Genomic DNA, 14,771 nt, shown 5'->3' on the forward strand with positions numbered 1-14,771 from the left:
TCAACTACATTTGTCATATAATTTGTGATTTATTTGCTTGTGAAAACACATTATTTGCAGTACAAATCAAGCTTCCCCATCTTTTGTCAGATTCAATTCCATCTGGACCAAATTCTATTTAGAATTTCCACTTTCCAGAAAAGAAACAGCACAATATCCTGACTATTGGTGCTCTTTAAATGAGTATTCCATTTCATTTTGAGTTCTAGCTTTATATATTTGAGGGCCACATAAAGGAGATGAGCACTTTAAATTATTGCTGGGTTTCAGGCTTCTCTAAAACATGGTGAGTGGAGTGCTGCGGACTTCTCAGCAAAACAAAGCGTTTGCTATCAATAAATTCATATGAATAAAAATGTGCCGTGATTCTGGTTTTGTTTATCCGGTCAAACCAACACCGTGACAAAGTGAGGCTCATGCTGGTTCTAACATCAATATGCTCTGTAAAATCCTGAAGGAAGTTAGCAAAAGTTTTAATTAAATCCCTTCGAGAAACGGCACATAATTTAGTCTGAACTTAAGGTGCAGTGATACAGCGTAATTGGGAAGCGCGCCCAGGATATGAACCAATTAATACAGACTCTTTGTTTATTTTGGGACTTTGTTTGTTGTCTGCCATTATTATCATATTTACAGTGTTCGACAGAGAAAAACAATCGCTAAAGGCGCTCGCTAACAAGTTTGGACAAGAAAGAGTGTTTGCTTCATAAGCAGATTAGCTGTTTATTTGTTGTACCTTTTCAGCCTGTATAATTATCCAATACTGGAGCTGGCACGGTGTTTAAAAATATAGCGGACCTGAAAACAATTGTCGAAACATTGTGTTTGCAGTTGCACTTATTGAATAGTGCAAAGTTGATTTTTTTTTTCTTAACCAACCACTTGACTTGCCACTGTGAACCGAATGGAAGCAGCGATGGTTTCTAGTGTTTCTAGATGTGGTCAAAGTCCAGTCAGAGGGCCACATGTGGTCCTTTGCCTTCATTTATATGGCCCTCACCAGGTCAAAGCAAAACTGAAAGGAGAAATTCATTACAATTGGTAAAAATGAAGACCTAAAAACAAGTACCGGAATTTTCGGACTACAAGATATTTTGCCTCCTCACATCAAACCAAACATATCAAAGCTGTTTGATTCACATTAAAGCACTTAAAGTGCCGTCATTCCTACAGTCTTCGCTGCAGCATGGAGCTCCAGGAACACTGGTCTGATGTGACGAGGCTGGATACAGTGGCACGTTCTGAACATCGCTGAGTTTGTTTTCAGAATCAGAATCAGAATCAGAATCAGAATCAGATTTATTGCCATGGTCAGTGGGGAGCCCACTGACTAGGAAAGTGCCTTGGAATAAAGTGCATCAAAAAAACAAATAAAATAAAATAAATAGAATAACATTACAACAAGGCTGTTCATGAATTTAACAGTCTGACGGCCGAGGGAAAGAAGCTGTTCCTGTGACGGGAGGTTCTGGTCTGGATGGACCGTAGCCTCCTGCCAGAGGGAAGAGGAACAAACAGTCTATGTCCAGGGTGAGAAGGGTCGGCTCTGATCCGACCTGCACGTCTCTGGGTCCTGGAGACATACAGGTCATGAAGAGGTGGCAGGCTGCAACCGATCACCTTCTCAGCAGAACGTACGATGCGCTGCAGTCTGCTCTTGTCCCTGGAGGTGGCGCTGCTGTACCAGACGGTGATAGAGGAGGTGAGGATGGACTGGATGATGGCCGTGTAGAACTCCACCAGCAACTTCGTCGGCAGTCGTAGTTTTCGTAGCTGCCTCAGAAAGAACATTCTCTGCTGGGCCTTCCTGATGAGGGACCTGATGGTTGACTCCCATTTGAGGTCCTCAGTGATGGTGGTTCCCAGGAAGCAGAAGGAGTCCACAATAGGAATGGATAAACCAGCCAACATGAGAGGGGACAGAGGAGCTGTTACTCTCCTGAAGTCCATGATCATCTCCACTGTCTTCTGAGCGTTGAGCTCCAGGTTGTTGTTGCTGCACCAGGACACCAGCCGCTCCACCTCCCTCCTGTAAGCCGACTCATCTCCATCTGAGATGAGCCCGATGATGGTGGTGTCGTCCGCAAACTTGATCAGCTTCACGGACTCGTGGCTGGAGGTGCAGCAGTTAGTGTACAGGTTTTCAATATTAATCAGTCTTGATGGTGGAATCCCTTTTCAAAACAGTTTAGAAGTGATTCTTGTGTATTTTTTTTTAAGCTGGCAGACCTTTCTACAGCTTCAGGGGCACGCATTCGTCTAGAAATTACCGTAACAAGTATATGTTATTCCTACTGTAGTTCATGCATCAGTTTTTCTTCCACCAAAGTACCAAGGATAACACTTCAGACTGGGAAACACTACAACTATTAATAAACTAATTACTTGATTATTTACAGTCATTAGTCAGGAATTACGTTGAATTAATGTTTTGGTGACCAATCCTGGGTAAAATGTAGTAAGGCATAATAAGTCACTTACAAGTACTTTATAATGAATAATTACATGCTAATAAGCTGCTAATACATTCACATTTCAAGACCTGGCATATACACTGGAAAAAATAAATTAGAAGAGAATATGTCAAAGTGTAGTAACATTTTGTTATTTTTCTCCTTGTTTTACGATAATTTAGCAACAAAATTCAAGTAAAATTTTAGACACATCCTTCTGTCTTTCTGCCTTTTGGCATGACGCCCCCCCACAACAGTCAGAGTATATAATGTGGCCCTTAAGGAAATGTAATTGCCACCCTGTTCTAGAGGATGTTCCAGATATGCTACGGTGGAAGACATGCTGTGGCGACCCCTGACGGGAAGAAGAATCCAGACATAAAGCCACGATCTGTCATCAGATATTCAGACGACACAGATCTCTGCTTGACTGTCTCGGAAAGTCAGCCAATGTGTGAGATAAAGAGGTTACAAAAGTGCATGCAAAAAAAAAGGAAAGATACCAGTGTTCCCAGACATTTTTGGCAACACAGTCTGAGACATCTGCCCTCATAAAGCCATATGAAAAATCACATCAAACCAATAACCTCCTTGTACAACACGGCACGCTTCATTACATGGCTGAATCAACATGGTGAGAAATTACCTTTGGCCCTCTGCAAATCCCTCTCTTTTCATCACTCCTTTCATTAGTTCCCCCCCACACACTGCAACCCATCCTTCTCTATACAACAGCTCACTTTTAAACGAATCATCACTTTATTAAAAAGAGAAGAAGAACTGTGCATCAATGGATTCATTTTACCAATTATGCAAATCACAGTGGAGATGAAGGTTTTATTAATATTCACAGAGTGTTGCATCACGGAGTGCTGCAGTTCATTAGGTTACTTGCGCCGAAAACAAACTAATTCTGATTAGTTGGAATGTTACGCTGGTCGTGGTGTCATCGCGCCAAAACTCTCCATGGATATTTTTCAATCAAAATATGGAAAAGAGTCACACAGAATTACATTTCACAGCCCAACGTGTGCACATTCTTTTAATAAGCCAGATGCCTGTGTTGTTGTGTCATTCAGGATTGGGACTGTGGTCGGTAGGTGTTGATGAAAGGGATGTGACAACTCACGAGGAGCTTAACGGATCCATTTTTATCGGATTTGCTCATCTTCAAACTCATCACTTTCCTCCCAGGTCCGCCCAGCTTTGGCAGCCGACCGAGTTGCTCCCTAGTCGGACTGTTGTGAGTCTGTCATATGATCTTTTACAAGTGAGACGCACAATATAACCATCAGAAATGAACACCTCAGCCAGCCTTTTTTCCCCACTGAGATGCAGCAGCTCTACTCTGAGTTGCAGAGAACGGCTTGAGTGTTGTGTTTTGGTGTCTGGACTGAAGTGCAACAACAATAATTTGAAGCTTAAATAAAGCTGACAGTAAAGACGACTTCAGGTAGTGTTTCAAAAGGCTGGCACTGACTGCTGCACAGACACTTTGTTAATATAAAGGGCACTTCTTTCAAAGAAAAATGATGAGCATTAACTGAAAATGTGGCAGACACTCCGGGTTTTACTTAGCGCTCTCTATTGAATCGAACTCATCGTAGCGTACCTGTCATTTCCCCCCTGACTGTATCTGGCTCTCTGTGCAGGTACAGGACCTCGGAGGTGGTGGACTGTGACTGACTGACTAAGGCCTATGTCTGCTGTGGTTCCAAGGGGTAATTAATTTCAGCAAACGACTGCCACGTCTGTCGGCTTTTATAAAGGAGCGTTTACGCACTACGGACAATTTAACCACTCCACTGAGCGCGCTCTGACAGAGACGGTTTGGGAGACGGCGAGAGTGAGGGGGAGCGGACGGGGACCACGCAGCTCGGTGACTGATGGAAGATTTAATCAATAGAGTAAGCACATTTACTCTCATGATGCTCACTGAACATCCATATTCATATTTGTTAATTCTCTCAACGCCCACGCTGTTGCACACCACAAAAAAATTACAATGCATGACGGATTTCACCACATCTCATCAGGCTTCATCATAGAGCAGCACCATCAGTGCTAATGGCATCATCTCAGCATCTAGTTACATGCCTTTACTTCCACAGCCGAGCTTCATTTCATATCCAAAATAACTGTTAACTTTTTGTGGACGTCACTGCCTGAAGGTAGATGCATCCTCACATACTTCATGAAAACAATGCCCTTCACTTAATGTATTGCACAACATTCAAATTGTTATCTTCTTTTGAAGTGTTTTATTAAAATGCTTTAAAAGAGGCAAATGGGAAAAAGCACCATTAGGTAGAGGCAATGGAAGTCATATGGATGTTCAGGAAGTAGGTACGATCTCAGGTGCGATAATGCTGCGGCTCACTGAACAGGTGATGTACGGGTGAAGGGTACCATTTCAAATGACGTTTTTGATTCCATTGCATTTCAAACTGGGCCCTTCTGAATTTCATGTTGTCATGAGCAGGACTTAAAGAGACCTCTGAGCAATTTCTGGAGGTCCCCACCCCAACTTTGACACAGGTGCCGGTGAGGGTAACCAGCGAGGAGCTCCAAGGTTCAGCCCTTGATGGTGGAAGGATGAATGTTTGCCTCCACCAGCATACAGTCATGAGACTGTGCCCCCTCAGCTCCAACAGCAGCTTCCATCTTGTATCACAGAAGCAATGGCGGACCACTTTGGAAAGGTTCAGGGGTGTCCAATAGTGTCCATAACTACGGCACATAAGGAACGAGGCGTATGTAAATGTATGTATGTAAATGCATAACATATATTGAGGAGGAACAGCTAGACGAAATGAGATGTAAACAAGGTGTCTAAAGAAACACAGCTACTCAGTGTGTGACGGAAAGAGGCTCCAAAGTTCTAAGTTGAGTTGTTCTGAAGCCATGTAATATTTCACAAGTTCCAGAGTTCAGCAACTGATGTGCCCGCCTGCAGTCATTCACCAGTCATTCAGGGCAGCTGAATGAAAACTGACTTCTCAGCTTCAAATGCTATCACATTGCCAGACGATTAGCCCTAGCCACAGCATCACTCTGCTTTGTTCCTCCCGCCAGGGCAAGCTACATGGCTGGCCTTAAAGTCAGTGTTTTCACAGCTAGATATACATTTCTCTTTGACATCAAGCCCAGGGCTTTATAGATCGGCCAGATTACATGACAGCGGCCATTATGGCTTTGGTAAGAATATACGACCTGTGTGTACATGGCAGGGGTAACAACGGTATACCACAGAGGCAGGAAAGACAAGTGCAGCCATATGTAGGGCTCGCGGCAGGGAGGGTTTCCATAGCTACTGTGGACCAGAGAAGGGTCTACTCACCAGGAAAGAAGAGGTAACGCAGTGCTTTTGACCAATAATTCTCTCACACATGTGGATACTGTTGCATTTGTTGGGGGCGTCTGCAAGTGCAAAAGCCCAAAATGTCTTATAGCTTCCCATCTTCCAACACAGACAACAAGCCAAACACACAGACAAGCTTGTATTTGATTGACATCAAAGGGGTGTTAACATTCTAGTATCAGTTTTCAGAACGCTATAGCTTTGTCTACATGCTTGTTTTTCCGCTCATCATAAGGAGATATGAAGCTTTTATCCAAGCAGCAAGTTCCTGATATATTCATGGCACAGCCCATTCTATCACCAAAAGTGTGTAATACCTATGTTTGTCCACAGGAGAAAGTGGAGCCATTTCACACACACATCTCTAATAGTGTGACCAATACCAGTGTCCTGGCCTAAACAAAAAAAACATCCTATCTATTTTCGGTGGAAAACATCAATATTATAAGATAATCTGCAGCTATTATTTAGTTTTTATGGCATTTCTAGTGAGAAATGTATGCTTTATTTTCATATTATCCGTCTAGTTTATGTTTAAAATCCATAGTTCCTTTGTTGACCCAATGTTTCGGATGTCTCGACAACATTACAGAAATACTAGGTCCGCAGCTGTTGCTAAGGTGATGCCACAGCCAAGCTAAGTGTCTATGACACGTGTGAGGTTTGCGAACATGCTATCGAATTTATTGGGGAGCAAGCAGCTCTGTGAGATTCAACCATTTTCTTCAGAATGACAATCAGAAAAAGCTATATTTCCAACGTCAGTGAGGATTCCACCAACTAGGAAAGTGCTTCCTTTCTTATGTAGGCTCTAAGCACAACGCCCCCAGAAATACATGCATCCGTCAGCCACGCCATCGAAGACTTTTTTTCATCTCTTCTTTGCTCCTTCTGGTTCCTGACAGGCCTGTGGCAGGGCTCACACTCAGCCATTACTTCTGCTATAGCCTTCCTGCTCCATTAAACTCTACAAGCTTAACTCAATGGCCTTCATTTCTCACAGCGACGGCTCCTGCTTCATACACTGGTGGCTTTTAACGAGAGAAGGGCAATTTGAGAGGGGGGGACAGCATCTCCCTTGTTAACACGGAATATGTCATGCATTGCCCTTGTTAACTTTAGAAGAAAAATCTGAGAAAACAATATTTTTTATACCTTCTCCACTCTTCCCGCTGCTGGAGAGAAGCATAATGCGGGAGGGTGAGAGAGTGACTGCACAAATGTGTTCACTTTCTCACAAACCCATCAAGTTATACTGTCCTTATCGTGCCTTGGCATTTAATCGCAGGTTTAATATGCACAGAGAAAATTACATTTCACTCATTTCAATATTATGCAAGCGACTGTGCTGAGTCGGCAATTACTTATTACTGCCAAATGATGTTTTACGACAGTTTCCTGAAGACCTATTTGCCAAACACTGCACAAACAACCCCAACAAAATAAAGAGTTCGGCCCCTAAAAGAAGATTGAAATCAACGCTCTGTGATTTTTCCACAGAGGGGACATTAGGAAGCTTATTACATTGATAGCATCTTCGATCTGGTATTTGCAGGTCCAAATCTTCATAATGAGAATCCTGGATATTAAATAAATGTTTTATTATATTACATGAAAAGGTTATTTGCTTGATAAAAGTCAAGTAGTCCATCCCCTTAAGCCAACAGTGATATTGGAACCCCTCTACTCTTTAATTATAACGCCACCTTGGACCAAGTTTGTAAAGCCATACAAACTTTTGCAGTCATGTGAAGGACAACTATCAAGAGCACTTGAAAGGAGGCTCAGATTCCTTGAAGTGAGGAATCAGTTTATCAGGTTGTCTTCTGTATTAATGAGCAAAGGGGGACGGGGAGCGATTGAACAAAAAAGGCTGACAAATGAGAGACATCAACAACAGGAATCGCGACATAATCTGAGCGTTTTTGCAATTCACTATTGCAACTATATGGGTGTAGGAATTTTAAATCCAGAAAAAGGATCAGTCTTTCAAGCGCGTCTTAATACAAAATGTCGCAGTTTCAAAATATTAAGCCTCCTCCTATGTCCATGAAATAAGATGTTCATACTACCGTTGCTTTTGTCGCTGAGATATTCCAACAAGTGTCCATTCCCATTCCGGTCACCTGTCGCAGCTGCTCACCAGGTCTGTACCATTAGCATTTAGAACCGCCTTATCGATCGGGATAGCATTTCAGCCTGATTTTCTCCTGTCACCACGGACATCTAATAACATTTCCAAGCCACCGCAGTGATACACATCACTTCATCCTGTCCTAGCTTGGTCTGCTGTGCTTCCTAATCAAGGCAGCTGAAGCGTGATCTCTCAACCAACCTTAACAATGCACTGATGTATTCCAGATTAGTGTTCCCAGAGTGGGGACTCGGTTCGCTAAAGGGTTCATTCACCTATCTGCTTATTGCCTTGCGCTCAAGGTTGGAGATGGCAGAGGTAAAAATCAGCCGCTCGAGAGCATGCGGGGGGCTTCTACTCCATACAGTCGATATTTGAACATCCTGGCACCAAATTATTTGGTCAATAATAGGTGAATAATAGTCTGTTTGAGTAAGTAATGATAAAAGAATTTATGGAAATGTTTCAGGAAATATTAATAATAAGAGAGGACAGACGACTAAATAGATTTGTTGCTATTTAGAAATACTTCTCACTGCTGCAGTTTACACACCCCGCAGAGTTCAGAACTGCAAAAAGGAAAAAAAAATCGAATTGCCAGAATAAAACAACTAAAATGAAAGTGGTGCCAAAATGTGTGGTTGTTGCTCCATTGGCACAGTTTAAGGACTGCTAAAGAAGAATGAGAACTCAACATGCTTGGGCTTGGCTAGCAGGTAAGCCTGAAACTTTTACTGTTGAAATCGGTTCAACAGTGGGTGAACTGGGAGAAAATAACCAAAATAGCAGCTAAAAAAAGAATCTGATGTCAATATTCATTCTTTTTTATAGGTGGATAAATGGTTGTTGCTTTTGGAAGCCTGGCTTGGGTCAACATCACGGCTTGTTTTGTCCTTCAGGACTACGTTGGCTGCTGCGTCAATCCAATTCCCGGTCAAGGATTACAATTTTGCCATGAAACGTTGTGACAAACCCAGTAGAAGCTTTGCCACTCTAGAGCCATGGTTGACCCGCCGATAGACGTCACTAATGACAGGAAGCTAGATTAGATACCATTTATTTGTGCAAAGAATCTCTCTGTACCAAAAGACGTGGTAGTCTGGATTAGCAAGAGGCACTTCTTCAGGTTCCAGCTCAGAAACTGTATGATCAAGCCTGGATACTTACATCTCAGAGAAACCGCAGTGGTCTGGAGGGCTGTCAGACAATCATGTCGAATCACACATAACAGCCAGAACATGTACTTGAGTTAAAGAGAAAAAGACTAGTTTTGTTTTCCTCACACTCCCAGCAGATGTGGGCAACACCACATATTTTCCTTTCTTTGAAGAGAAGCGGCAAAATTAGTTTTCAAATCCCTCTGGGTCTCAATTCCCCGAGAGAAATACAACCGCACTTGACAGGCACCACTTACATTCAATTATCCACGCTCCACACGCACGACATCACATAGATGCACACACGTGCATGCGTATGTACTCGTTATTTCAGGGAGACAAGTAGCAGTCATTAACAGATATTTTCTTGGAATTGAAGCTAATTCTTTGGATAAAAAAAGCTATTTGGGCCTTATAAATACATGGTATGAATTTACAGGAGGGTCTTATGGGGATACACACATGATCGACAAGAACTGCTTCATCGAACCACAGACTGAAAGTCCTTACTGTGCTGCCACTGGAAGACATAGTGGAGCATTCCTCGCCATTATTTTCATATAACCAAACAAATAAAGAATGATCAATTGCTCTAAATTGGGCGGGATGTCAAATGCTCCGAATAATAATAGATGTGGCTGTAAGTGGCACAATAGGGGTTTGAAATGCAATAGCAAATATTTCACACTGATTGCTTCCCTAAATGAAGAATGTATCCAACTATTATACTCGCATTTCACTTGATCACATCTTTGTCAGTGACAAGAGCCAAAATCCTCTCAAGCGCAACACGTGCATTTACTTCAAGTGATGGGTTCTCTGGCTCAGAATTCTGGCTCCAGCAGCACATGCAAGGCTGAATATAATAATATTCAGTAATATAGTGAGCCAGGCTAAGTGCAGCTGAGTAGACACGCCCCCGGCACCAAGTGTAGGTCAATTTGACTGCGACGACAGAGTGACGATAAAAATCAGCCTCCTTGTCTCTGTGTCCATTAATCATGTCCTGACAGTAAGCAAAATTATCGCAAAAAAAGCTGCTGTCCATCATCATATTTCACTCTCAAAAATCGGAGCCCAAGCCTTTCTGCATCTTATTAGACAAGCCCTCTTCACTGACCCCACTTTGTCACTCCACCCATTATAACTTTGCTCTTGGCAGAGATTAAAAACTTTGCTGGAGTTTTGGAATCAGCACAGTTCTTCATCACATCTGTGCCGCTGCACCTTCTGTGGTGTCTCAGTTGGGGGAACATGCCAATAAATCTAGCCGTCACCTGGCTGGGAAATTAACTTGGCAGAAAGATGGAGGGGAAAGCAGTAAAGACCAAAGGTCCAAATGATGAACACATGCCGAAGAACGCATCGAAAAACCACATATTTACTCACAGCGTTTTCCTCATTCCAAGCTGGTTACGCCTCACTCTTTCACACTTGCGTTTGTTCATCTTATTATTTTCTCAATTGACTCAGTGATCGTCCCTGATGATGACTAACGTGGAATATTTGAGAAGCATTATGCTTGGGTTGTCGTTAATGTCAGACTCCCGCTGCTCTCTTCCCACTCAGGGGAAGAGAAGGAGATATGTTAACTGCAGTATCCATTTCCTCCATAAATTGAAAACTCCCACAGGGCGGTATGCACATGATGATCCATGCAGTTTGAGCGGCAGAGAAGCTCTAGTGCAAGAACCTGTCGCTTATTGAATCACATGAGGGAATTACTGTTATTGCAGTTCTTACTTTGTGTGTATTGTGTCACATGTTCCGCATGCTCAAGCATTAATGCGTGGTGTGATACTTACACATGGAAAGAGGCATATAAGACATCCGTCTAGAAAATCTAGATCTTTCACAACTTAAATCACATTTGTCATTGGTATATGTCTTTATGTTAGTGTTGTTTTATTTAAATCTTTGGTTTTATAATGCTTGGACTCCTTGTGAAGCGTTAAATGCTGATCATTCATTTTCCTACTTTAGGCTTGTATGGGCAAATCCCAGCTGCATAGGCATCACGGAGCACAAAGAATATGTCCACCTGTTGGGGTCTATCTGGCTGTAAATAACATTGCCCAATCTTACTGGTAGGTTTCTACCATCGCCTTGATCGAAGGGTTTTCTCTAAATAGTTGAACGCAACAAAGGTCTCAAACAATTTCTGCCCTAGCTTCACCAACTCAAAATCAATCTTCAATTCCATGGCTTAATATATTGAAGTTGGGAAAGTGCAATTTGGGGCCAATATGACGCCAAAGGCGTGATTCTGTCTAGTGAGTTTATGACCTGCATTTCAGCATAGTTCCAATGGAATTGACTAAAGAAGTAATAACATATTGTAATATAATTTTTAAAGAATCATTAAAACTATAGGTTGAAATGAATGTTTAAATTGCTTCATAATTCAAAACACATTTTACTGCAGTTGGTCCGACCCATTATCAATTATTAGTGTGTTCTCATCAGTGTCTAGTCGTCATACATTAATCTTCTTTCCCAGCGCAGTAGGTGATTTGGGCATATACAAATAAAAGAGGTGATAAAGTATAGGGGGGAGGTAGCATGGAGGAGAGAGAATGATAGACCCCCAAGCAGAAATGGAGATGAGGAAAAGTCAGAGAAAGCTATGAAAAAGATGAAAAATAATATATGATAGGAGACAAGAACTGAAATAGGGGAAAAGCTGCATTGGGCATGATGGATGGATGTGAAGAGGAGGAGGAGAAAAGGGAGGGAAGTGTCCTCTCCGTCAACCACAGTTGTTGGTGCTGCAGGAGTAGGCAGCTGGTAAGAAGTGTGTGTATGTGCTCTACAGAGCATATGTGTGTGTCTGCCGCATGTGCCGTGAGTCTGGGGACCAGTGGGGGGTTGACGGATTATCTGTCGAGAATCTCTCTATCTCCCTCTTTCCCTCCGTCACTGGCTCACTTGCTCGGCTCTGCACATCTCAAGGTCACTGCAACACTGCAAAAGTTTGGAAGCTACATGATCCCAGGAGCTCTAGCGTGAGTCAGCGATTTTTTTTAACTCCTCCGCTCGTCTCCAGCCAGACAATAATGGCACCAGAGGGTGTGAATCCGGCGATGCTTTGTTTATAAAGAGGCAACGTTGTAAATCACAGTGCCTGTGTCTGTCATATTTACGGTTTGTGATTTGAGAATGTCTGGCCTCCTCAAAAGAAAAAGCTTGAGGCAGAAATGTGTCTCTTCAATGGGAACGTTTAACCGGTTCAGCTCTACTTCATTGTCACATCATTTAATTTTTTACAAGTTGGGAGAATCTTTTATTGAAATTGAGTCCTAAACTCGCATTCATGAGGTTAAAGAAAACAAGCTGCGAACTTGCAGTGGCAATAAAACAAGTAAAAAAGGAGAGTAAATATCACAGTGAAAATGACGCTCAATTACGTATTTTGCGATTAGTCCTTCAAATATGGCAATTTAAAATACATTGGAATTGACTCAAGCATCATAGGACCACTATCGGTACAAACTTCCTGTTACTTTATAGGATAATCTACTAAATATACAATATATATAACAAACATAAATCAGGTATTTACCATCCTCGGGACAAAAAGAGCCTGATTACCACGCTCTGGTCTTGTGAAAAACAACCGTGGATAGAAAATAAATTTGGAGGGCCACTAAAAACAAGTGCTTCTGAGGCCTGGACAAAGACTAATGCTGACAAGCTGCTGGAAGGAATGCCTGGCATATTACAGTTGTGGGAAACAGAGGAAAAGGGTCAATGTCACCAAAGACATTAAACTCAATTGCGGTCAACATAACCAACAACATGTCCACTACCGAAGGGTTTTTAATTCTTCCCCGGCTGCTGATCCTTAAAAACGTCAGCTCAGAGGTGGGATCAGGGTCCAAGAGGTGAAACGGAGCAATCTCAATAGAAACGCAGGGATACATGTAAAATTCCTAAACATGACAGCTGCCGTCTTTTCCTCCCTTACTTGTACTTGTCATCTCCCTCAGTAGTTGAGCCAACAACTGCAGGTTTTCTGGGATTCCTGCGGCTGAGTCATTTCATGCGCTGGATCATCTGTTAAATCTTGCAAAAATTCTCTTCAGAATGTGTATAAAACACTAGCCTTGGCATTTAAAGAGTTCATATGAGTTCAGGCGTATACGTCCAAAAAAGGGAGGTGAAGGGAGGCAAAGCCAAGGCACCAAGGGGACGGGGTAAATCTGGCTCGACCCAGCACAGAAACCAAGCCAGAAAGCACCAGCTGACCCTGATCATGATCTGCTTACTGGCAAGATACCGACTCGCCAGTCCCCTCGGCACTAGCTGCATCCAAATTCTTTTGTTTTTCAACTTATCTGAAAGCCTTCATCTATTCATCAGCTAATACCAGCGTTCTCTATCTGAGACTCACAGTGGGACTGAGGAATTAACACAACTGGAATTAAAGAAAACATTTTATCTAGCATTAAATTAGGCATATTCAAAGAGCTGAAATAATGAAAATATATCAAATCTGGGAAGCATTCATCGCTTCACACCGTTCTATACACACTCCACCAACGCTAGAGCTACGTGATGAGAAGTTTGGAGACAAGGTGCGGGAGGATGGTTTGGAAACAAGGAGAAGAGAGACAGTGAAAAATGTTGGAGACGAAGAAGAGGAAAACAACCAATGAGGCTCATATATGTTGTGAATGAGGCCTGACCAGGAGGATGATCAACGTGCGGTAAGTTTGCAGCAGCAAATGGCAAAAGATGATGAAAAACAATGCCATCAGATGGTTGAAAGAAATATTCTCATATTGATGTGATCGGAAAACACAGAAAGGCTTATTACATGATCAGCATTACAAAGAAAAGTTACAATGGTATGTAGAACGAATCTGGCAGAACCGCTGCTTTATAATAGAATTCTGCTCATTGACCATTTCAAATCATGGTTTCCACCAATATGACACACCAAATTACACACCATTTGATTCACCTTTTTGAACTCCAGAGTTTCACAAGTGTCTTTTTGCCTTAAGTGAGAGCGGCACTTTGCTATTTGTACTGCATTCTTGAACAAAATTCTTCCTGCTTTTACACTTCCATCCTCTTTAGAAAAGGACTTCTTCTGTTTCTCAAGCCCAGATCCAAAGTCCTTTGAGTGCACTCACAGTCAAGAGCCTTAATCCTATTCAATCTGAAATCATTTGTTCAGCCAAGACCACAGACGTCAAAGCGGGGCTCTCCCGCTATCAACGAATGAGATAGGTAAGATTTTACAGTCCTCTCTCAACTGTTACACTGCAGAGCTCATGTGCTCTCCAGCATTCACAGATTTGGCACTTTGAATGAGAAAATAAAAGGCTTACCTGAACTGCTTTCCTCTAATCCATTCAAACTTTGCTAGACTCTAATTTATAAGGTGACTCGTTCCTATCGTTAGCAGTATGGAAACTCGACAGAAAAATAGACAGTGATTCAGTCCGCCACCCACAAAGCCAGAAAGCAAAACAGCCAGCCAGCCAAAAAGGCCAGACGCTAATTACAAGAGGTTCCCCACTTCATCTTTCCATAGAACCTGCCGCTGCATTCCTTTCTCTGTGAAGTGGCTCTTGACTCATGGAGATGTCAGGTTGTAGGAAGTTAGTCATAATAACACCTGCAGACAGAAGCCTTCACTTTCCCATCCAACCCTT

At 42.3% G+C, this 14,771-nt stretch overlaps 1 protein-coding gene across 7 annotated transcripts in view; it reads right to left on the reverse strand.

Moving 5' to 3' along the window:
• Positions 1 to 14,771, reverse strand: part of LOC128771654 (RNA-binding motif, single-stranded-interacting protein 3-like) — a 153,530-nt gene that overhangs the window by 111,227 nt on the left and 27,532 nt on the right. Inside the window, exon 1 of one of the 7 annotated variants that reach the window (XM_053887205.1) lies at positions 5,794 to 5,913. The exons of 5 other annotated variants lie outside the window; for them this stretch is intronic. In XM_053887205.1, coding sequence (XP_053743180.1) covers positions 5,794 to 5,913 — 120 coding nt within the window. Of the gene's footprint in view, positions 1 to 5,793; positions 5,917 to 14,771 lie in introns of those variants that run through there. One more of the 7 variants, XM_053887206.1, reaches the window with a different exon arrangement.

This window comes from Synchiropus splendidus, chromosome 15, assembly GCF_027744825.2.
Source record: "Synchiropus splendidus isolate RoL2022-P1 chromosome 15, RoL_Sspl_1.0, whole genome shotgun sequence".
NCBI classification, from domain to species: Eukaryota; Metazoa; Chordata; class Actinopteri; order Syngnathiformes; family Callionymidae; genus Synchiropus; species Synchiropus splendidus.